We start from the raw sequence: 26,130 nt of genomic DNA on the forward strand, positions 1-26,130 counted from the left end.
AGCGACTGCGGCCCCATTGGAGCTCTGGAGATTGTCGCAGTCGCAGTTCGCAGTCCGCAGTGTGCGCGTTTTGTCTTCGGTCTCGTTTCGTTTCGTTCGTTTCGATTTGGATTTTGGAATCGCATTCGAATTCGAATTCAGATTCAAAGTGTGGCGTTGAATTACAAGAAAAGCACATCGTTTTTTTTGTTGCCCATTTCCCATTGTGTTTTTTCTGTGTGTGTGTCTGTGTATTTTATTTGAATATAAAAATAATAATACAAAAATTAAAGAAATAATTCTGCAACTTCAACAAGTTGCTGCTGGTCAAAACAAATAGCGCCACAGAAAGTTGCGACCCAGCAACAGCAAGAGCAACTACAACAAATACAACTACAACATCGCCAGCAACAACATCAGCTACAACGACAACAACTACAACCAAGCAAACGGCATTCTTTCGCGCAACAACAAAAAGCAGTTGCCAAAGAGAGCACAGCGCACAAATACAAATACAAAAAAAACAACAGCATAAACGGCAGCTCTCGCTTGCTCTCTCTCTCTTGCATGTTTGCGCTATCGCTGTGTTTGGCTGTGCCTGTGTGCGTGTGTGTGTGTGTGCCAGTGCAGCAGCAACAACAACAACAATTTTGATTAAATCGTATTTGTGTCGCGTTCTCTCTCTCTCTCACTCACGCGTCGCGCAGCGCCCACACAATCGGCCAGTGAGAGAACCGTCGTCCGCTGGAATGTGGCCCGCCGTCGACTGCGCAGTCGCGGCGCGTTGTTAGTGTTTGACAAAGAAGAAGAGGTCAGCAATAGCTTGCTGGCCACTGCCGACGACAATTCAAAAAATACAAAATAAAAGAAAAATAAAAATAGAAACAATACAATTTACTGTTATTTGCGTGTAATCGATTGTCAGTGCAAAAAGAAAATAACAAAAGAAAGTTTGCAGTACTCTCTCTCTCTTCTTCTCTCAAACTAAAGAGATTTGTAAGCGACTCATTTTTTGGATTACGCGCTTAAAGCGCCCTCTTCTGGCAAGCAGCATAATGCCGACAACTGCAGCGACCTTCGTCGGCAGTGCATAAGGTAAGTTCAAACTAAACGGAGCGATCAGAATGAAAGAGAGAGAGCGAGAAATTGTGATCGGGGCATTTGTTTGGAATTTTAATTGCCTCAGTCACAGGCACTCATAAAATACCAATAACAACAATTATAATACAAAATGTCTTATCTGAAATGAGCCTCAAGAAGCGGCCGTAAAACTCGCCAATGGCTCGCAAAAAAAAAAACAAAAGAAAAAAAATACTTTTTAAAGTCCATTGTGCAATTAATCACCACACCAAATAGGTGGAAATAGGAAAGCGGGCACGGGTACAAAACTGTTCATATAACAGGTGTCGTAAATAGCTACACACAATAAATACATACAGTTAATCACGAAAGTGTCTTGACGGTATACAATTTATTTTGCACATTTTATTTTGCAAAAAATATTTAAAATCTTTTTAAATCTGCGAATATTTTCGAAAAAATTGGCAACCCAAATTCGTAATCTACGTTCAATTCTACGATGTTTTCACCAAAAAACCATAGTTCTAATAAAAAAAAAATTTTTTTTGCTTTCAGATATTATTAAAGTATTTTTTGTAGTGGTTTTAAAAAATTTAAACGTAAAAATAATCAACTAGAAATTTTTTCACAGCTCAGTTCTACTAGTTAAGAAATTCTACTTTTTAAAAACTAACTTCACATACACGTATACCTAACTGAATTTGTAGTATTTGTAAGCTTGACACTTCTCAATAATCACTTAAGTCTCCTTGGCTTATATATTTATAGCTGTTTTCAAATAATTATAATAAACAAGTGTGTGAATTTTAATTTTGTCAAAACACTTTCTTGACCAAATGTATGTAAATATATACATATGTAAGCATGTTTGGCTGTGAGTACCAGGAACAGCAGCAGGAGAGAGGCAAACAAAAAAATGGCGACCACTGGATATCGAGCAGCTGATTTGCCACAGCAATTAAATGGAAATGGGAGCTGGAGGAAGCAAGGCGACTAAATGAGTGAAGAGTAGGGTGTTAAGACAGAGAGAGAGAGAGAAATTGAGTGCGGTGCGGTGCGGTGGAGTGAGGTGGGTGGTTTATCTGATACTCTTGGTGTTGTGTTGCAGCAGCACAAGTTAAAAAATAATGAAAACTGATAATCAAATGAGCAGAAACACACGTTAAACGCTAAAAACGGTAAACGTTAAACGATTGCTACCGCAGAGATGCGATATCGATACACATTTGTATCGGTTTATATGTTTGTGTTTATTTTCTTTATTTATTATTTAACTTGCGGTTGCGACAATTGACAGACAGTGGGAAGAGGGGGGCAAAACACGCCACACACTTGACCTTAGCCAACAACAACAGTTGGGGCATTCCCGAAACAGATTTAGGGCATTCCATTAGCAGATTTAAATTTGATTTTACTATCAAAAATATTAAGTTTTTTTGCCCGTAGAAACTTACACTAAATTTTAATTGATCTGATTCGGTTTTTTCTGTGTTTTCCCCAAATGTTGGATCAGTTGGGTAACAATTTAATAACGATACAAGAAGTTGATTTAAAGTAAAAACTTGAGATTTAAAATTTTGAATTTTCAAAATTTCAAAGGGGGAACCCTTACCATCGAAATCGAATCTTGGTTGAAAATAATTAAATTTTCTAAATGAATTAAATTTGAATACAGAATGAATTTAAAGTCCAAATCATGATCAAAATGACATTCCTATTGAAAATGTATTCAGTTTTCATAAAGGTATGACAGTTGGAAGTTGGACAACTCTTTGACCTAGCAACTTTACCACAACCGTACCGGTACAAACGTTTCGGTATTCAGTTCTTGACTTTTCATTCGGTGACGGTTTCAGTTCCGGTACTAAAAATGAAACGGCTAGTAAAAAAAGTAAAGCTGTAGTATAATTATGTTATTAATTATTTATAATGCCTAAGCTACATTTCATCTGTCGAAATCAAATTCAATCTTCATCTGTTTTGGGAATACCCCTTTTAATAAAATTGAAAACAAAAATTCCTGCACGCCTATACATTAAAAAAATATGCTTTAAAGTTTAAACAATTAAAATGTACAGCGAATTAAATGTTGAATGACAAACTTGACAGAGAAGTTGTTGTTGATGAAAAAGAAGAGGAAGATATATACGCTCACCCTGAAGCCTCAACTATTTGGCAGGCAGCGACAGCGACGTCGACTGTGACTGTGACTGCGCTGCTAGCAGCATAATTTATGCCTGTGCACAACAAAAGAAAAGAAAAAAACAAAACAAAAATTGTTTCGCACGCCTTTTATTTTAGCATGCGCCGCACGTCCCGCTCAACGTCTCTGCCGCCGTCGACGTCGACGTCGACCGAGCGCTTGCTCTCATTACGTTGTTGCCTCGCCTAGGTGTGTGTGTGTGTTGCGCCTGTAATGGTGTGCTGATATCTGCCTTCCTCTCCTGTAATTGCTCCTGCTCCTGCTCTTTTTGCTCTCTTTGGAGCTTACGTCTTTGTTGGCGCCTTTGGTATGACGGCTTGTCTGCTCTCTCTATGCATATGTATGTATGTATGTATCTAAAGAGCGCGACGTTAATAAGAGTAACAAAATGAAAGCGCCTGTGAAAGCTTACTATTAACACGTCCTGCTGGAAGTGCTTGCACTTGACATTGCCTGGAAAGCAACTGCAATTGTTGATCTTCCAGTTGATCGCTCCTGAGTCGCATTGTGGTTCCCCAACCACATGACATTGTCGGCCATAACCACAAACCACATGTGCCACATTGTTGCGCCTGCAACAGATTCAACTTCAAGCAGTCTGGAAAGTGTGACGTCACTAGGACTGGAAATTGTTGCATCTCCGTAATGTCCTTCTGTTGTTATTTGTTTAAAATTTATTGATTATTATTTTTATGCATAACTTGTACCTTAACCATTTGATATCATTGATAACCATTGTGATAAAGCATTTAAAAAATAAAGTAGCTGAATTTTTAAAGAAAAATAGCTAAGAAAATAGTCAACAAACAAGTTGTATCTGTATTATTAAATTTCCCATATTTGGTCGATGTGATGCCCAATTATTGTCACAGCAAATGAGCTCCGGCCGAACTCGACGGTTAGATACCCTGTGCCTAGATAAGTTAGCTCAAAAAACAAAGAGTTTTTTTTAATAAAACTTGATGAGTACCTGCAAAATATAGTGGTCCAAATGTACAAATTTAAAATTATCAAAAAGAAAATTAAAATAAAAAAAATTCAACTCAAATGTCAAACAAAAGGGAAAAAATAATTTGAATTTTAGTATGGGAAGCTTGGGAATAACAATCTGATCCATCCGACCATGACAAAGAATTCTTCTAGGTGTGTCTAAATAAAAAATCAAAACTTATTTTGACGTTTTGAAGCTAAATACGTGATTTTGATTATTTATTTTTCTTCTTCTGCTGGCAGGGACATTTTTGCGCATGTGCAAAGACATTAAAATTGTTTGGCATAACTGGCACAACAAAAACAAATACAACAACAATATCGAGGGTAAAAACAACAAGCCATCAATTTGCCGCATTTTTGCTTTGTTTGATTTTCTCCACATTTCGATTTGTATTTGGCAAAAAAACGCCAAGTTATTTATTTGACTGCAGCCAACAACAACAATTATAATAATAATAATAATAATAACGACAACAGCTGGCGACTTCATAATCGGCATAACAATTTCAGAAATGTGCCTCGCCCTATGTTTTGGTCAATTAGATCCATGAGCTTTAAATGCAGTGTTGCCAAATTTACAGAAACAAAACTAAAGTAGGTATTATAATAATAAAATTTTCAGCAAAAAAATGTCGCACAAAAACTGATGTTTGCTGACATATTTATTGTTTAATATTTTCTACATTTTTTTTTTTTTAAGTTTAGTTTAGATTTAGGTTCAATATTTTTGGGAACATGAAATAAAACAAATATTTATATAATTTTAAAATGTTGTATATACTTAAAAACAGTCCTTGTGGAACAAAGAATATATTTTTAAATACAATATGATATGTTAAAATATTGTTTGAGACTTCCACCCAAAGCTGTGTGCTCTCTATCTAAAAGTTATTTTAATTATAAAAATTAATTTAAATTATATTTTTCAATCAAAGAATAAGTTATAAATATCACTAAATTTCATTTATTTTTTATACAAATGTTTTATTTTTATAAAAATTGTATTGTATACACTGTTCCAAATTCTTTAAATTATTTAAAAATATTCAGTTTTCACATTACATAATTTTTTTTTAGTCACAACTTATTGTTGCATAAAATAATCAATTTTTTTAAGATAAAGAATTCTGTGGCAAGCTAAAATAGTGAACATTATGGAAACCAACTGTTGGACTTTTGAAGAAAAGCTAGTTTTGGGTGGGGAAAGAAGCGGTTCTGGCAACACACTTTTAATTTAAATGTTTGATTTGGTTTTAAATTTGGTTACGGCATTAAAAGCCACGCCTTAAATCCCGTTGAAGCGCACTTGTTAAGCTGTGACGCGCATCCGTTGGATACCTTTATACTATATCTGAAAGTATAACAACTGTTTCGAGTTAGCGTGTGAAAATGCCATCGCACTAAACTATTTTCCCAGTTGACGCCAACTGACGACTGAGGAAGTCGACGTCGACGTTGACTGCGATCAACTGCGATCGGCGAATACCAATTTGCCGTTTGTCGTAATTAAAAAACCCAGACACACGTTGAAACGCGTCAAGAGATTCAGCTACCAACTCATGAGCTAAAAATTCCACATCAAACGTCGTCATTCATTAGCTAGAGCTACAATCTCAATCTTCCCGTCTCAGCTCCAGCTTCAGATCAAGATCGAGTTCGAGATTGAGATCGAACGGGGCAACACTTTCAATAGAACTCGATTCCAGTTTAACGTGCCACTCGGCAACACATTTAAAGAACCACTCTTAGAATTCTTCCAGCTGCCTCTGTGTGTGTGTGTGTGTGTGTGTGTGTGTGTATGAGAGATTTTACTCTTCTTGTGTGTGTGCCTGAAATACCCCTAAGAAAGTTAACTTTTAAATTTTTAGATTCATAAATTTTACCATCCAGCATTAGGGATTATTTCAAAAATGTATGCTATACATACTCTTATAATTGGCCATTAAATATTTTTGACAATATAATTCATTATTATTTATTTCCTACTATGAAAATGATAAAGAATTTCCAACAACTTCTATTCCATACAGAAGAGATATTGATCTTTCGATCCCTGCAAAAACGATCTGCTTAATGAGTTAAATTTCTAAGAATGTCTTCTTAATTTTACTTACTCATATATTTTTTAATTTTGCAAGTTTCCTAAAGAGTATTCTATTTGTTGAAATCTAAATTTTTTAGAGATTACTAGAAGATCGTTAAACTCTTGTTGGTGTCTCAATTGTTCGATGTGATCACATCACATTGCAAGTTTCCGCTGTTGTTTATATTATTTCTAATGTTTATGGATCAAGCGCTGATCGAGCATTCGATTAATCAATTGCTCTTTCGCTCACACATTCCAATTGCAATGCCAATTTGAAATTTATCCATAGATATTTCTATTTTCCGATTCGTTAGGCGTTTCGATAAACGTTAGGCATTTATCAGTGCTCCCTTTACCCCACGTTTTCCGCTCTACAGCAACAACAGCATTGGCGACAAAGTCGCGAACTCGAACACACTCATACACATATACACACACTCATACACACATGCCCCCAATGAGCTCACTGCTATGGCATGCAGTTGACACAGCCCCAGAGCCCCGATTGAAACTGGGTGAAAATGGTGGAGGGGGACACTGCGGAGGAAGCTGTGAAGCGGAGGGGCTAAGGAACTGCTGTCGCTGCACAACGTGGCGTATGCGCAACATTTTGCTTTGTTTCGTTTCGTTTTCCGATTAGACAGCAGAAATTGGCCCGCTGGCGCTTGCGCCATTTAATTGGTTAATATCCAAAATAGAACCCGTGAGATTTTGTAGACCCTACCTATATATAAAACTCATTCATTTCTATTAATTTGCAATGCATATAAAATTTATAAATCTGTTTATTAAAATTAAAAATATTGCCAAATCAATATCTAAAAATTTCAAAACAGGGCTCTTACAAAATTTATTTATTTATTTACTTTCGACTAAAATCAGTCGTCAGAGAGAAAAAATAATTTTGTACAGCTTAAATACCATTATAAAATGAGAATGTAATTTTATAAAGAATTTTAATTTATGACGGATAAGATATAAAACATATTGATATTTTTAAAAAGCTGGAATTGCAGTTTTAATTTAAAGCTTCTTTTTCTTTTGATATCGTAAAAAAAATTTGATATTTATTATTATTATGATTTTTATCTCAGAGTTACAAGGGAGTATAAATTGTTAAATAGGATTTTTAATGAAAAAGCATACCCCTTTTTTTATACCCCACCTCTTCATTTTATTCTCCTGCTCACATAAACAAATAATTCATTGTTATTTGTTAATTGCTGATTAGCGTGTCTCATTTAATTGCCCCCTTGCCACGCCCACCTCAGCATATATGTTTCGCCCATTTTTCTCTCTTCTCTGCAGAGATTACACTCTTCGTTGTTGACTTTTATAATTAACATTCACTTTGTTGTTTGTGTTATTGTCGCCCGCTCTCATTAGCCATTGGAATGTGGATAATTAGCCAAGATTAAAATTGTTAAATGATTTACATTTAGTTGTTTGCATTGCAAATTAATATCAGTTGAAAAAAAAATGAATACAACTTGGATAACGGCTTTATCTCTCGCACGTTTCTCTCTCTGTCTCTCTCTCTCTCTCTGTCTCTGTCTCTGTCTGTCTCTCTGAGTCATTGCCAAGCTTCTAAGTTGCTCGCCTACTGACTTACTTAATGCTGCCAATTGGCGATTATATAATGTACAGTTACGAGAGAACTGACCTCTCATCAGACATAACGTGTCATATATTGCAGAGAGAGAGAGAGAGAGAGAGAGTGCTGAAGATTGAGAAAGAGATTGCGCAAGAAATATATATTAAGCTAACTGATGTGTTCTTCCAAGAACTTGGTTTTATTGACTTGATACTTAAAACATTTTTAAATATTCAGTTACTGCATAGAATTTAAATACCCTATACCATTTTATTATAATATCCTACTTCATTTTAAAATTTAAATAGATTAAATAAAGTGTAATACTATTTTGCTTTGATAAGATATGACTATCTTGCATACTTTTATTCCATTCAGATTAGATTAAATAAGATGTACAAATAAGTGTGTCATCTTTTAATTATAATACTTACATTTTTGTTTAGGTTATAAGTGTTGCAGTGTTGAAATCAACTTTATTTAATTTTTGACGATATTAAATATAAATTTATTGCTTTGAATAAATTGTAACAGATGTGTAAAAAGGGTGTTTAATTTTGTTAAATTCTATTGAATTTTATTGCAACAAAGAATATTTGAGGATTACTTTAGATTTCTAATACCGTTCTTCGATTATTATGATTGAATGATTGTGACTAAATTGAATAGTAATTGTAATTACAAATTGTACTAAAAACAAGAAACTTAGAAACAACAATACATTACCATATTGAATAGCAATATTCTGTAATTGAAATACTCTTCTTTCATTATATTGAATTAAATGTAGACATGGATGTGGCAATATCAATTAGTAATATTTTTTAAGACCATTTCGAATTGTAATACTGTATACAATTATCGACAAATTCCTAAAGATTACACATTTAAATAAATATCTTCTATCTGCTGTAGTTCCATTTGCTGGTTTCGTAAATCATTCCACTCTAGCTTTCTGTTTCTGTTGTCATTGCTGTTGTTTTGGTCCGGTTTTTGTTACTGTTTCTATTTCTGTTTTTGTGTCTTTTTCGGTTGCTGTATCATGAAAATCGGCTTAGATTGAATTGGTTGGGAGAGGGGAGGAGAGGGAGTGTGGAGTCTGGAGTGTAGACTTATATACATATTCTTGGTATCTAATTTATGTCAAATGCGCGCTTTGATTGATGATCAACGTTGACTCCATTTTGGATTGAATTGGTATGGGGATTGTGGCTGGTAAGGGGGGGGAGGGGCGGTAACAGTGGGCTGATTATATTAATAAGTCAGGGCGGTTCTGCATTAATTTGTGGCTGGGGGTCGGAATATAGATAGACCTGACCAACACTCTCAACTTGCGACTCTCTCAACTTGACTCTGAATAAATTTATTGGACGTTGAAATTTATTAGACGTCTGTGGCGCAAAGAAATGCGCCAATATTGAAATTTATGCGGCCGCTGGATAGAAACCGACCAAGTTCCCAACTCGAATTCAACTCGAAACTCAAACTAAAAATATTTTGAGGCTAGTCCATAAGTTGATTTGATTCAATTTGATTTTAATTTATGCATAAAATGCTTTTCTTTCATCACGACGGCAAGTTTCGGTCTCTATAAGTGTGTGTATGTCTGTATGTATGTGTGTGTGTGTGTATGTGTATATGGAACTTTCTTTAACTGAATTTTAATAATTTTATGCGCAACGCACGCACGCACAGACGCCAAATCAAGTTTGTCGCCTAAGTCTTTCGTTATTGATTGGTGAAATTGTTGCCAGCCCCAAAAAAAAAAAATTACCAACGACATTGCTTGCATTTTTCACTCTAATCCTTAACTGAAAACCGATTGAAATGTCATCAGATTTCATAACATTTAACCATAAATTACAACAATAAATTATCACCCATCTTAACAACTGATTTATTTTATATTCCACTTTTAAATAATATTTCATAAAACTAAAATTGAATTAATTAAAAACTATTATATTTAAAAAAAATCCATTAAATTTCCATATTATTAGAAGTTATTGAATATCTCTTGATTCGTAAAAAATATGACGTTTAAAATATAATACAAAATGTTACAAAAGTAATAATGACATTTAGAGTTAAAATTCAGTTCAAAATAAATGAATGATAAAATGATGGATTAAAAAAATTATTATAGTTATAATAGCAAATATAATTATGTTGTACACTAAACTATAATTATTTAAAATATGATTACTAAAACGGATTATCAACATATTTTTGTCTGTAGAAGAAAATGAAAGACCATTTAATGGATTAAAATAATTTTAAAAAATAATGTATTTCTCTTAATTTATGTCTTAAAAACAATAATTTGTTTTCTAATATATTTTAAGGTTATAAAATATATATTTATACTAAAACTGAATTCCTTCGATTCTCCTCTCTCCCCTCTCCCCTTTTAGCAGCAACGTATTTCGAACGCTCGCGCTGTATACGGAAAATGATGCAGCATGCGAGCATTTTGCACCGTCAGCGCGCCCCTGGAAGTATGCGCGTCCTCAGCCGAGCAACTGTCACCCGGCTCCCGATTCCTGGCACTGAGGTAGGTCATATCACTTATTTTAATTAAATATATATAATATATCTTAATCTTACTTCTTCATCATTGCAGACTTCTGGGCCAACAGCAGCCGAAAACGCTGTACTTCCTAGTCGATGCAAAGAGTCGAGTCCGAGAAGTATACACGCAGACATGTCTACACTTTGCCACACAGGGTATGCAGGACACCGAACTGTTTGGTCTGGCTGTGCTCATAGGTGAGTCCTTCAATTCTTCAATCGTTATTTATATACTGTATTTGTCAACACTAAACAAATTTCCTTGCGGAATGACATTTTTATGATTATTTGGCCTTCAATTTGATTCTGCATCAAAATTGAACAATTTATCCATTTTTTCCTTCTGTTTTTCTCTGTCATAACTTTGTCAAATCTTAACCGAATTCCTTGCGAAATATCAATTTTATTATTATCAATTGGAAAATTGGAAAATGCAATTTTTTTCATTCACTGTACTTTTTTTTTTTACATTTTTACACTCGATTTTGTTTTACATTACTATAAGAAGGTAGATTTTTCCTGGAAAACGGTTGATTCTCAACGATAAAAATAGCTACTGCAAATATCTCTTGATAAATGTTTTACTTTTTACATCGTAAGTCCATCTTCATATGTCGATATATGGGTTTGTAGTACGTCCCCCCCAAAAAAAGGGGCAAAAACACGAGGCAACTTGGCTGCATGTCAGCTTGGACAGATCGACAGATGGACAGTTGGACAAATGGACAGATGGGCAGCTGGATAGTCGTGCCTTGCGATAAGGCATGAAAAATACAACTAATAAACATAAACCAGTCTTCTTAAAGGCTGCTCATCATCATCATCAGTGGCAGCAACAGCCTACTCCTCCTCCTGCTGCCTCTTTTTCTCCTCCTTCTTCTCCTGCTGCCTCTTTTCCTCCTCCTTCTGACCTTAAACATTTCTTCTTACTTTTTTTTGCTGCTATGCCAAAACTCATAAAAAAAAAAACTGAAGAAGAAATAAGAACAGAATGTCGAAGGTTGAATACTCTAAGAGAACTTTTACATGTACTGAATTTTCAATCAATTATAATTTATTATTTCTAGCAAGTATGCAAATTTTTTATATTTATTAAAATCATTAAAATCACACCATTTTTAACGAACTTTTTCGAAAAAATAAAAGATTTTTCTCTCAAAATTAAGAATTTTTATCGTTAACTAAAAGAATTTTTTACATAGAAGTTTTCTCAGCGTGTGTATAAATGTATACACCCTTTAAAATAATATGGTGGGTTGCAGAGTATTGAGCAAAACAACAGAGGCAGCAAGGAACGCGTCGACGTTGACGTCGACGGCGAACAAACAATTTCAGGCAACAGACACAAGACACAAGACGCGTGTTCAGTAATTCAGGTAGCCGTCGCGCGTTGCATTAACACAAACGAATCGACGACGACGAAGAGGAAGACGATGATGCGGCCCCAACGAAGCCAACACACCAACAGGCAACAGGGAAGAACAACAACAACAACAACAGGAGGAGAAGGAGGAGGAGGAGGAAAAAGAGGATGAGGAAGAACAGGCCACATCCCGTGATGTTGTTGCTGAGACTCCAGTAAAGTAGACGTCTTTGGCTGCGGCCTTAGCTGCATGTGTCCTCCATAAACACACACACAGCAGCACACACACTGTGTCCAGCTGTAAAAATGAAAGCACAAATTTTAAATACTCTCACCAATCTTCAAAAAGGCAAACTTTTAAGTGACAGAAAATTTATTAAGATGAGATAATACTATAAATAAAACACTTCTTAAATGACTGAGCTGTTATCGATAAGAACTAGAAGGCTTCCTTTTTTTACAGAACATAGTTATAAGAAATTTATTTCTAAATGAGTAAGACAAAATGTATAACAAGCCGCAAATGCTCAGTGTAGGAAGTTTCTAGGGTATATACAGCGAAAAGCAGGAAAGAGCAAAACACGTAAATTTCGAATCTGGTCGCCAGGCAGCTTGGCATCAATTTCGATGAGCAAAAGAACAAGAGACAGAGAGAGAGGACGAAAGATGGAGTGAGAGAAAGAGGGAGAGAGAAAGACAGAGGGATGTTGCCACAACATCTTGAACGCTAAGAAAGAATTTGGTATGCAGTTGGAGGCATGCCAACGTTCTCGTCTTGAGGCAGCATGTTGCAAGTTGGAGGTTGCAAGTTTGAGGAGGATTCTTCAGTCTCAGCTATGAAATTGGCAGTTTGCATTTTGTTGCTCGTTGCGGGTAAGGATTTTTTAAGTGTGTTTGTGTGTGTGTGTGTGTGTGTGTGTGCATGACTGGCATGCAGCTAAAGTTGTTGTTGTTGTTGTTGTTGTTCATGGGCAACGTTGTTGAATACTTTCGAGCATTTTCACGCCGCGCTCTTTCACTGCAGCCAAAATTGGCTTTAGTGGCAGTTGTTGTTGTTGTTTTATAGACAGCAATGCCAAGTTGCAACTGCAACACACTCACACACACACACGAAAGTTCAAACACCGCGAGAGTTTTCAGTTATCAAGTTCGTCGCTTGAGTCTTTCGTTTTAGCTAGCTGCTGCAAAGGCAAGAGGTAGGCAAAAAGAGAGGTTGGTGGGCCAGTCAGACAAACAGCGGATGCTGTCATTGTCCTTTATTTTATTTATATATATTTTTTTTCTGTTTTTTATTTTTTTTTTTATTTTTGGTGGACACTTGGCTTCGGCCTCTGTCTGTCTCTGTCTCTTTGTGCCTTTTGTGTCGCAAATGAATTTCAATTTTATGGCCACGCAACGTCAATAAATTTCATCTTTATGCAAATTACGTTGCATTCTCTGCCCCTTCCACCCTGCTGCTGCTTCTACTTGGTGCCTGGCAATTTGGCAACAATGTCACAGCCACATCAACTAGCAACAGTCGATGCTGCTGACCAAACGGCCACACAATGGGCGTCACTGGCTTCAGCTCCACTCTCTCTCTCTCTCTCTCCTCTCTATCTCTTCTGTTTTAAATAGTTGCAGAGAATACTTTAGTCTTGTCATAAAATGTGTAAAGAAGACGTAATAGACACCATAAAGTATATATACTAATTCCTAAAATTTGTGTAAGAGTTTCAATAACAGTAAAAGATAAACCAATAAAAAAACAACTTGAGGAAAGAGGACTTAAATTTATTTATTAAAAAAATTAAAATAAAAAATATATATATATTTTTTCCAAAGGGTAATGCAAATAAAGTATTTTTTAAATTAGTTAAATCACAGTGTGTACTTCTCCAGGATACCTCTTTTCAATATACATACTATATCGGAGAATTTCTAATTTATCCAGATTATTTTGCTGGTGTTGCCTCATTTTTTTTCATTATTGACAAAATTCTCTATAAATAGTTTACTAAACAAAAGAATTTTTCAACTAAAATTTGTGCAAACAATAAACTTGGAAATATTTTCAATATGTATTTAAAAAAATTCCTTTTTCAACTTGACCAAAAATTTAATAAAAGCTTTTTATAGTTCTTGGAAAAAGTTAACTCTTTCAAAAATCTTTAGTAAACTGCAAGAGTATAAAATTTATAACATGTCGAGTGAATAACTTACTGTGGTTATTCTTGTTGTTGAAAGTATTTGGCTTGTTTTAGTTGCCATCTCCTTCTGCTGTTTCTACTGTCCCTACTCCTGTTTCTGTAACCACTTTTCAGCTCGTACTTGAGTTCTTGGTGTTATTTTTAGCTGTCGCATTGCTTGGATTCCATTGTCGCATTCCTTTGCCTTTGACTGCTGTTGTTGTTGTAATCTGTAGACCAGCATTTTCTTTTCCATTTAATGTTAATGGCTCATAATCATTATTATATGGCGTTGACTTGTTCATCTTCGTCTTCGTTTTCGACTTCATCTTGCAGCAGCTTGCGGGCTCTGCCTGCATCCCTCCCTCTTGCCACGCCTCCTCTTTTGCTCCGGCCTTGCAACTGCCACATGCTGCCTGCAAGCGAACCAACAAACGAACCAACGAGCGAACCAACGCTGCGTGCATCTGATAACATCGGAAATTAAAATTCTTTTGGTTTTATGTTCTCTTTTCATCTGCTTTCTCCCTCTCTCTCTCTCTTTCTGTCTTTCTGTCTTTATCTCTCTCGCTCTCAGCCAGTTTCAACTTGTTGTTTTTTTTTTGGGTTATTTTGTTGCTGCTCGATTATTATGGCTCTGACTTTGACTTTGCCTCAAATATAATAATAAAAAACAAGAATGTTACAGTTGTGTTGCTCGACTGTTAGATACCCAGTACACGGCTCAGTAATCACAAACAAAATAATATTTAAAAAAAATGTTAAATGAAAAAAATTCTCTTATTTCTTTTTTTTTTTTGTTGGTTATTTTATTATAAGTTTTAAATTGTTTTTTTTTTACCTTTTTAGTTCTAAGTTGACACTTAATAAAGCCAGGTTGATTGCTCTAGCTTTTAAAGTCTCTGAGATTAGAATAGAAAATTGGACATTATCACAATGGATCACAAACATATAAACCTGTGTGCTCTTCAACTACAGGGCTAAAAAAAAACCTTTGAAAAATAAATCTAAAGAATGCCATGGCAAGGTCTGTCTTTGCAGCTGTCTTTGCAACTGCCTCACCTGGGTCCACGTCTTGTTCTTGCCACATTCCTCTCTCTGTCTTTCTCTTTTTTTCATCCTCTCTCTCTCTCTCTCTCTGGGCCACTTGATGAGCCTCTGCCTGTTTGTTGTTTGGCTGCTGCCGGAATCCCGAACGCATTCGAGTCTGTAATTTGTGTTGCATGTGTTTCAAATTGAAGATTTATTTACCCTCACTCCTCTCCCTCATTGCTACCCTTTTCTTCTTCTCTCCTCCTTCTCCTGTCTGTCTTTTTGGTGTGTATGTGTGTGCGTGTTAATTGTAAGCGCTGTGGAATGCGTTGGAAAATATGTTAATTATTAGGTTGTTTTTTTTTTTTGCCGCAATTCTGTTGCACGTTGCACGTTGCGTGTTGCCAAAGGATGCCCAATAGCGCTGCCTCACACCTGCTGCTGCTGCACTTAAGACCAGGAATTTCAACTAAGAATTATGAAAAAAAAAAAAAAAACTACCATCTGGTTGAATCTTAGAAATTATATTTTTATTTATCCTGGAAACGGAATAAATTTTATATTAATTAACTGTTATCTAAATTAAAAATTTTTTAAATTCTATAATTTTCAATTTTTTAAATCAATGTATAACTCTGATTTTTATTTTTCTATTTTTAAAATAAAAATTTTAAATATAATTTTTTCACATTTTTAACTACAAAAAACATTTTATTTTTGTATGTATTTGTTTTGTATGCTCATCTTAATTTTCTTTTTAATTAATTTTATTAAAAATTTTAATAATAACAAAAATAAGAGTAAGATATATTATGATACAAAATATTAGTATTTCGAATTACTACATCATAGTTTTTTTTTAATTTTTATTTTTTAAATTTTTTGATATAAATCAACAAATAATTTTTATATTATATATTTTTTTAACATATTGTAATGTTTATTTATATTGTAATATATATTTTTTACAAAATTAGAACCAAGTTCTTAGCGATGTTGTTCTAAGGAAAGGGAAGATACATCCATCTGCTCGCATTCTTCTTATTTAACATTTTCTGTTCAGAGTGAAATTTGAATGAAGTTCGTTTTTGTATTCGGATGTTTTCTGATTGTTGTCTTTGAGTTTTTGTGGGCTTGTGTTCATGCCACAAAAATCGCTGTCTTTGTCTTTTCAGCTGCCACAACATCGCGCTCTCTCTTTTTCTTGCAAGCTCTGTCTTTCTCTTTCTTCGGTTTTCTACCTGTTTTTTTTTTTTTTTTTTTGTTGAACTGCGTTTTGGGCCTCTTTGGTATGCACTGTCGACTTTGACTTCGACTTTAGCTTGGACTCCGTTTGGAGTCTACTTCTGCTCCCCTTTCTTTCTTTCTTCCCTCTCCACTATATTCTTCTCCAACTCCATCGTCGTCGTCGTCATTGATAGGCACTTATTCGGACGTTGATGATTATTATGATATTGTTGCTGTTGCTGCTGCTGCTGCTGTTGCCGTTGTTTTTGTTGCATACACTCACACACACACACTCACATATTTTAATTTCAACTTTTTAAGACCCTGTATACAAAATTATAAAGGGTTTAATAGGTTTTAATAATAAATAAATTAGAATTCATAAGGTCAACAATATTTATATCCTTTTTTTTCTCTTTTTTTTTCATGCTATGACCAACAAATATTTATCTCGTTTTTATTTATTTGTAAAACTGGTTAAAGCATTTCATTATTAAATTTGAATTTATTGAATAAAAAGGAAAAAAATATACAAACTTTAAAAATAATACTTTGCTTTTGCAAATTATATATGTAAAGCTTTTTCTTTTTCGCATCAACAAACGAGTCAATGCATTCTTCAGTTTGAAGAAAAAACATATTTCAAAAACCTTAAGAGCTAGAAGCACCAAATTTGGCATGTACATTGTTCTTTGTAAGTTATTGCCAAATGAATTTTGTTTTAGAAACTTCCTATGCTTTTTTAATGAATACCTACAGGGTCACTCATAGTCGGGTCCACTTCATTGTAGCCTTTTCCACTAGCTTTTTTTTGCTGCTGCTGCTGCTCATAATTATTATTTTTCATCTTCTTCTGCGGCTGCTGCTTCATTTCGTATGCAGGAATTCCAATTTTTCGTTTCGATGATGAAGTGTGTGTTGATTTTGTTTTTCAAGCATGCAACCGACATTCAACAACAACAGCAACAACAACTTGGGGACCCATTCGGTTACTCGAGCACGAGGCATGCCCTTGGGCTAAGACTCGACTCCAACTTCAGCTCCAACTCAAAGTAGAAGCTGATGCTGAAGATCGAGTTGGGAGCCTGGACGACAACTAGCTGACAACCAGTGTTGTCAGAATTTCAATAAATTGCTTATTTGATCAAAGAAAGTAGCTAGAAATAGCTATAAAAAAAGATATATGGGTCTTTTTCAGATACGTAAACTACCTAAAATCAACCAAAATTGTACTATATGGTTTTTTGGTTGATCTGTATTTCTGGAATAATTTCCAAAGCAATCTTCAAGATTCAATTTATGATATGAAAATTCAGTTAATAGATTAGAAATTCAAATATAGTTTGTTTCTTTAATTTTATAGATTTTATTAAAAGATATTAGCTACAGATTCTTAATATTCATCGGACATTTATTTTAAAATATTTGGAAACAACAACTCTTTTCGTTTTTGTTAATTTATTTTTATTTTTTTAAATGTGGTATTTTAAATTTAAACCATTTAAATAAAAGCGCACTATGTAACTTTTAAATTTCCAAGATTTCTGTATTTTAAAAACTCATGTTCAAGTTTTCAACAATTGCCCAATTGACAAAATTTTATTTAATCAAATACCTTACTATATTAATAAAAAGAAACTTTTCTTGACAGAAATATAATTAATAGAGAATATTTTGAGTTCCTTAAGTATATTGAACGTATATGGCAAACAAAAAATAATTTGAAATACTAGCCAGATTTTCAGCGAATATCATTTCATAAAATTCCAGCTGTTACAATTACAAAATAGCTAAAATAACAACACTGCTGACAACGGAGACAAACTGACATGAACGTGTCGTCATCGGGCCCTGTTTGACGTCAACGGACCGCTTGTTTGCAGTCTGATAAACTGACAGGAGCCGGGTTCCACTTGCGGCCTTTCTTGGGGTCGTTTAGGGCTAAGAGAGAGAGTGAGGAGTGAGAGAGAGACAGTTGACGAGAGAGCAAGAGAGAAGTTCAAGCAGGAATTAACAAAAGTTCATTTAAAATTTATATTAAGACGACCTTGAATTCTGTCAACCCGACAAAAGTCGAGTGAATATATCGCTGTTTCCTGAACTGATAATCCTGCCGAAACAACTGCTTATCATACTTTCCTATGCTCGTTAGTGATAAAGGAAAAGCAAAAGCATAAAAGTCGAAAACAATCTAAATCTAAAGGACCAAGTTTTTTATCAAATTAATTTAATTTTAATGCATAATGAATTTAGAGGCCCATTCATGATCAAAATTACTTTCCGCATGAAAAACGGTTCAGTTTTGATAAAGTTATAAATGTTTAAAGTTGGTCAAACATTTAAACTAGCAACTTTACAAATAAGGAGTCGATTAAAAGTAAAAATTTGGTTTTTTAAATTTTGAAGATTTAAAATTTAGAGGAAGGGCATCAAAATCCATATCTGGAATTTAATAAAATTTAAATGCAAAATGAATTTAAAGGCCAAACAATGATCAAAATGACATCCCGCTTGAAAATCGGTTGAGTTATGAGAAAGTTATGATAGTTCGAAGTTGCTCAAGCCTCTGACCTATCAACTTTACAAGTAAAAATAATTCTAAATTTTGACATGATTTTTTACAAAAAAATGAGAGGTCCCAGAATCAAGTTTTAAGTGTTGTTTAATACTAATTACGATATAAGGAGTTGATTAAAAGTGAAAACTTGAGATTTAAAATTTTGAATTTTCGAAATATCAAAGGGCGGACCCTTAGCATCCAAATCGGGATCTAGGGGAAAATAATTTTTTTCACGAATTCAATAAAATTTAAATGCAGAATGAATTTAGAGGCCAAATCATGATCAAAATGTTATTCCGCTTGAAAATCGGTTCAGTTTTGACAAAGTTATGAGTGGTTGAAGTTGCTCAGACTTTGGATCTAGCAACTTTACAAGTCAAAATTTTTGTCTGATTTGGCATGATTTTTTACAAAAAAATGAAAGGTCCCAGTATCAAGTTTTAAGTGTTGTTTAATACTAATTACGATATAAGGAGTTGATTAAAAGTGAAAACTTGAGATTTAAAATTTTGAATTTTCGAAATTTCAAAGGGGGGACCCTTAGCATCCAAATCGGGATCTAGGGGAAAAAATTTTTTGTTGGATATTGCATGATTCTTTTCAAAATAATGATGGGTCCGGTTACCGGTTTCGATATTATTCCCTGGTATATGTGTTTATAAAATAGCTCTCTCAATTCCTTTATGTTTCCTAATTTTCTTTTCATTCTTTTTACCGCTTCCAGATGGCGAGTACATGTTTGCAGATCCCGAGAGCAAGCTCTCCAAGTACGGCCCGAAGAGTTGGCGTTCTTCTCACACGCATGTAAGTAGAGTACACTTATTGAGTAAGGATTCTTCTTCTAATCAAGGAATGGTTTCTTTTAAAAAAGGGCCTGGATGCCAATGGACGTCCTCTGTTGGAGCTGCATTTCCGCGTGCAGTTCTACATCGAGAGTCCGTTCATGCTGAAAGATGAGGCGTCGAGGCACAATTATTATCTGCAGCTGAGGCACAATGTCCTGCAGCGTGAGTTGCCACGTGAGCATGCGGATCAGGCGCTTGTTCTGCTGGCTGGACTCGCGTTGCAGGCGGATCTGGGCGATGCACCCAAGGGAGGAGGAGCAGCAACAGGAACAGGAACAACAACTGGTTTAACCGAACAACCAAACGGGCAGGAAGAGGCAGAGGAGCACACGGAGACTGGGCACAAGAGATCCTTGACAACGCTACCGAAGATTAGGAAACGTTTGAGCAGCTACAACGAACGCATGTTGCGTCTCTCCACCTACGTAAGCTCGTCCACCTCCAAACGTGCCTCTGCCACGCCCAGCGCCCATCCAAGTAGTAGTACTTGCGCCACCGACTACTTTCGCCTGGAGGACTATCTGCCCGCCACATTGCAGACGACGCCGTGGGCCAAGAGCGCCTTGAGAGCCTGCCATCGGGAGCATCAAGGATTGGGCTCAACGGAGGCGGAATTGTTGTATATTGAACAGGCGTGCAATCTCCATGAAACGATTAATGCGCACACCTATCGCATGAGATTGGCCAAAAGTGAGACGGGTGTGGGAAGTGCCTGGTTTGTCATCTATGCCAAGGGCATTAAGATACTCGGTGCACGAGCAACTGAAACCGCCAATTTCCTATGGCCCAATATAACGAAACTCTCGTTTGAGCGCAAGAAATTCGAGATACGTTCGGGTGAGAATCGTTTAATACTCTATGCCGGCTCGGATGAGAAGAACAAGCTGTTGTTGTCGCTGTGCAAGGATACGCACCAGTGGAGCATGAAGTTGGCGGCACGTCTCAAGGAGATTAACAAGCGGGAGCGCGAAGAGCAGGAGCAGGAACACGAAACGGAAACGGAATCCCATGCGGAAGTCTTTTATTCCCGCAGTCTTTTGTTGCCCTACAAGAATAAGAATGAGCAAAGGATATCGGTTATATCGAGCACCAGTTCCAATACCACATCGGGCATTGTCAGTGATCGTGTGCACTCCGAGGATGAGCTGGAGATAATGATTAATACACCGCCTGCTGCATTGGCTGCTCCATCCACAGAGAGCTTGGCCTTGGCCCATTTGCTGGACAACCGGCCGAGTGTGAGTCGACAAACGTCGTCGGTGGGTCAATTGTCGCTCAAGGATCTGGAGGAGCAGCTGGCGGCATTGCGTCCCAGCGGTAGCAGCAGCAGCAGCAGCAACAACAACACCACCGCCAAGAGCAGTGTTATTCCATCTACAAATGATTCGTCGACGGCCACAGATTCACCTAGTTCCCAGCATCACATTGGCTCGCAATGCTCCTCCACGTGCAGCACAGTGGTGGTAACAACGCCACCACCACCACCAGCTCCACCGCTGACCGCTCCACCGGTGCACTCCACTTCCTCCAGCCTGGAACTGGGCTACAGTCATACGGCACAGAATTCCACAATTAGCGAATCCAATGCGGAGGATTTTCTGCCCTCCTCGGAAAGTGTTTCGGGAGTTTCCGGTGTCTACAACTTGGCACCGCCTACAGAGACCTCTGGCGTTTACACCATGCATAGTAGTGAGCTAACTGGACAATCCTCTGAGCTGGCAGAGTCAGAGAAGAGTTCGCATTACGGCAGTTTTAAGCCCACCAAGGGGGAGGATGATGCTGTGGATGGTGCTCAAGTGGATGGTGTTGGCAAGTCGAGTGGTGAGTTTCGTTTGCGTTCCGACTCCAACATTAGCACGAGCAGCTCCTTTCGTGGCGATGGCAGCGATCCCACGGATAACAAGCATTCCCTGCTCTCCGCCGAGGAGCTGACCAATCTCATTGTCGGCCGAGGCACCTACCCGAGTCGCAAAATCGTATCCAACTCGCTGCACACGACTTGCGACTACGTACAGCTGCCGCTGGAGGAGGAAGAGGTCGTGGAGCAACTGCAGCCGGAGTTGCCACCAGCTCCTCCTCCCTATAATGCACGGCATGAGAAGACCGGCTGTGTGGCCCACCCGTGGTGCCACCACCACCCAAATCCAAGCCAGAGCCACCAGCTCCACCAATTCCAGCAGTTCCCATCGCTCCATTGGTTACATCAGCTCCTGCTCCTTCACCAGCTGGAGCTGCTGCCGTGGTGGTGACACCTCCTCCGCCACCGCCTCCCACCTCGCTGCGACGTCGTGATCCGCCACCATATCCCACATCCCATAAGCCACGACCCACATCCCTCATCTCGCTGCCAGCTCCGAGTGTCGCCGGCTCCTTGAGCTCCCTCAAGTCCGAGGAGGTCACCGCACGCTTTATCACGACGCGTCCACAGATCAGCATACTGAAGGCACACACCAGTCTAATCCCGGACGGCGCCAAGCCCAGCTATGCAGCTCCCACACATTACTCCTCCTCGAGTGGTTCCGTCTGTAGTCACCAGTTGTCCCAGCAATCCCTACACAATTCCAATTATGCTGGCGGCTCACAAGCTTCACTGCATCATCACGGACATGGACATGGCGGCTCACAGGTAAAACTCATTTATAATAAAAAAAAAAAAAGAAAAAAAAACATTTTGTTTAAAGTTTAAAGGGCATCTTCGACCCTATAGACTACATATTTTTTAGATATGTAGCCATATCCGAGTCAATACAGTGCGATTAAAAAGTTTTACCACGCTTTGTTTAAATTTAAAAAAAAACAAACAAAAAAAAAAAACTACCACAAACTTAACGAATTCTTTAATATTATTAAGTATTCCACGTAATCGAATTAGGATCAAATAAATATAACGGTATTTGTGGAGATTTTATGTTATTTTTATGCCGTTAGATTTTAACCCTTCATATGACTTAATTAAATGTGTTTATAAGTTATTTATTTTATAAAAGAGGAAAACTTAATATTTGTGTTTTGAACATTTAATATTCAGTCTTTTTATGCAAATTGAATAGTATTAACAAAAATTCTTTTTCTAAAAGCAAAAACTGCTCTAACAAGAAGTTGAAATAAAAAGCTAAGAAAAATATAAAGAGCTATAATTCTTAGATAATATTAATAAAACTGTCATTTTAAATTATCTGTAATGGGATGTAACTTTTCTTTTGTATTTGTCATAAATTTAAATTATTTGAAGGGTATCTCATAGTCGAGATCGCGGCTATAGCAATCTTACTTATTTTTCCGAACTTTTACTAAACTACTACTTATCACACAGGCCTCACTGCATCATCACCATCCTGGACACGGACATGGACACGGTCATCGTCATGGACATGGTCATGGTCATCATGGAGCTCATCATCATCGTCATTCCGGCTCGGCGGCCATTGGCATACCGCTAGTTCCTTATGGACTGCACCACAAGAGCACCGCCTCCTCGTCCTGCGTCCTGCTGCCGGTGATTAAGCCACGTCAGTTTCTGCCGCCACCGCCGCCAAGTTTACCCCGTCAACCGCCACCGCCGCCGCCAGGACCGGGACTCTACAGTGGCCAGCTGGCGAGGAGTCATCAGCTGGAGCTGTATCAACAGCAGCTGTACAGCGATGTGGACTATGTCATTTATCCGCTGCAGGATCCGGCTGTCAGTCAGCAGGAGTATCTGGATGCCAAGCAGAGTTCCCTGCTGGCAGCCATGGCACAAGCTCCTCCAACTCCGCATCCACATCCGCATCCGTATCTGGCGTATCCGGCTGGATGGGATACCTGCAAAGGACATGCCATCTACCGGAGCACACCTTATCTGCCGTTCTCGAGATACGCCTCCACGCAGAATCTATCCGACACATACGTCCAGCTGTCCCCCCTCTATTCGCCCTCGATGGCCAGCCTCTGCAGCTCCTTCGAGCCACCGCCGCCCCCTCCACTGCATCCGGCTGCCCTCGCCGCAGCGGCCGCAGCGGCAAACGCTTCCTCGAGCCTCTTTGCACGATCGCGATCAGACGATAATATTCTGAACTCGCTCGACTCGATGCCGATGCCGAGACCAATGCCCAAAGTGAAGCGTCTGCCGCCGCCGCCGCCTCCGCCGTATGTCAACCGCCTGAAGAAGCCACCAATGCCAGTTCCAGTTCCAACGCCCAGCGAACAACCGCCGCCAAGTGAGTCTATCTGAAATTGATCGCTATTCCTTATAAATACTAAATAATACTTTGACTTTTCAAAGTCAAATATCTTTAAGCTATTCCAATTTTATTTTGAAAAGTTTTTCTGCTTCCGTCGTGAAAAATTTAAAATACTTGGCCTTCAGACAAAGTAAAAATTAACATATTTATAAAATACTTTAAAGTGCAAAGTATTTCATTATTTTAGATTTCACTAGAAAGTTAAAAAATTAAAATTGTGTTTATCCAATTCTTTATGAAACTCCGTCTATTAATTTTTCCTGACGCTACTGTTCCGTTCTTAGAAGCTGATTTTCTGATTTTTTATCAAGTACACTTTGCTTCTGTTTCTCTAACTCCGCTTTTAAAGTTAGAATATTCGCTTCCTTATCAAGTAAATCTTTTTTCTGCTGTTCCGACTCCGCTTTGAGAGTTTGAAAATCTGCCTAAATAATTGAAAATCTGCATCCCTTTCAAGTATATTTTTCTTCTGTTGTTCAATCTCTGCTCTTAATTGAATATAAGATTGCTCAGCTTCAATATCGTTTTTCTGTTGTTTCAGTTCCTCTCTAATAAACTGTAAATCCGATCTGACAAGTTTAATGTCAGGGTCCTTAGCTAGTTCGTTTATCTTCTCTCACTGTCCAGCTCTAAAAAAAATGATTGATTTAGGAATATTTCAACATTTGAGACACCAAATGTTTTTATAATCGAATTTGAGTATATAATATTAAAAAATAAGAGAATCAGAAATCCATCTAGAATTTGTATTTGGTAGAATCTTTCCGAATGTCTTATTGACTTGTTCTCTTTTCTTGCAGTTCCCTCGAAGCCAAATCCGAGTCCGAATTCGAATCCGAATTCCACACTGAGCATGCTGCCGCCGAGGAAACCGCTTACATTGAATCCGCACAGTGCCAACAGTCCGCTGATCAAGACCTCCAGCGGGGCACAGTGGGCGGGGGAGCGTCCCAAGCCGGATCTGGGACTGGGCCTCAATCGTGGCAACAGCAGCAACAGCATTTTGGCCCAATTGCAGGCCTCTGTGGCCGCCAGTCAAGCGGCGGCGGCAGCAGCAGCGGCAGCATCAGCGAATTCCCTGACGAATTCACCGACGAATCCCTTGGACATTGCATTGTTGCGGGAGAAGAGCAAACATTTGGATTTGCCGCTCATTTCGGCCCTGTGCAATGATCGATCGCTGTTGAAGCAAACCAAGGTCATTGTTAATCCAGCAACAACAACAACGACAGCAGCAGCAACAGCAACACAACAACAACAATCAGCTGGAACAGCAACAACTAGTTCCAGTTCCAGCTCCAGTTGCAGTAAATCCCTTGCCCAATCGCCGAATGGAAATACTACAGCAACTGGAAATACTTGCACATTGAGCAAGGGACGCAATGGAAGAAGTGCAGCGGCGATTAGTCACCGCCATCCGCAGGATAAGCTGCCGCCACTTCCAGTGCAGCTGGCAGAGGCCAACAACTATGTCATGGATCCAGCGGTGATCATGAAGCATCATCACAAGAGCTACAATTCCCATTCCCACTCGCATTCGCATTCGCAGTCACAATCGCAGTCGCAGTCCTAAGCGTTGGCAGAAAAAGAGAGAGAAAGAAAGAAAAAAGCAAGCTGCCGCTCTATCAAGTTTCCAGTTTCCAGTGTTGTGAATACTGTTGTGGATGATATTGTGGTGTCCAATTGAGAATTTGCATAGTGCGATAACGATAACAAGTCGATCACAGTGTGTTTATCGGCAGGAATTGTAGCTGGTGCTTCCATTTTGACACAGCGAGAAATAGAGAGAGAGAGAGAGAGAGAGAGAGAGTAAACAAAGAGAACAATTTAAAAAAAAAGAACAGACCAGACAACCTCAAAATATATATATTGCATGCAAATAGAAACAGAGAAAACCCAGTCTAGTCACTAAAGGAATGGGAAAGCTAAGAGAGAGAGAGAGTAATAGTGAAAGAGAGAGAGAGATAGAAATGACAAAAAGACAGCAGCTAGAAAAGACAGTAAAAGACAAAAAAAAAAAAGACACATTAATGAGAATGACAATGGGAAGCAACAATACTCAAGTATAAAATACATACTTAAATTAAATTAAATAAACAACAACAAAAAATACAAATAAAAAAGGGAAAAACTTAGATTTAATAGAAAACCAGTGAAAAAGAAAAACGAAAAAAATATGAGATATAAAACTAAAAACTGAGAACTAACT

General features: G+C 37.5%; 1 protein-coding gene and 1 long non-coding RNA gene across 2 annotated transcripts; both read left to right on the forward strand.

Annotated features, from left to right (window-relative positions):
* Positions 1 to 25,716, forward strand: LOC117779646 (protein expanded). Its single transcript, XM_034615911.1, is given in 8 exon segments — positions 1 to 1,074; positions 10,350 to 10,489; positions 10,559 to 10,704; positions 19,581 to 19,660; positions 19,728 to 21,807; positions 21,810 to 22,327; positions 23,015 to 23,897; positions 24,722 to 25,716. Coding segments are annotated over 7 exon segments (4,572 nt in total). The 5' UTR covers positions 1 to 1,074; positions 10,350 to 10,397; the 3' UTR covers positions 25,495 to 25,716.
* Positions 7,918 to 25,728, forward strand: LOC117779648. The gene is made up of 2 exons (XR_004617026.1): positions 7,918 to 8,058; positions 25,515 to 25,728. It is a non-coding gene; the product is annotated as an uncharacterized LOC117779648 (long non-coding RNA).
* The last annotated feature ends 402 nt before the right edge of the window (positions 25,729 to 26,130 follow it).

This window comes from Drosophila innubila, assembly GCF_004354385.1.
Source record: "Drosophila innubila isolate TH190305 chromosome 2L unlocalized genomic scaffold, UK_Dinn_1.0 4_B_2L, whole genome shotgun sequence".
Lineage (NCBI taxonomy): Eukaryota > Metazoa > Arthropoda > Insecta > Diptera > Drosophilidae > Drosophila > Drosophila innubila.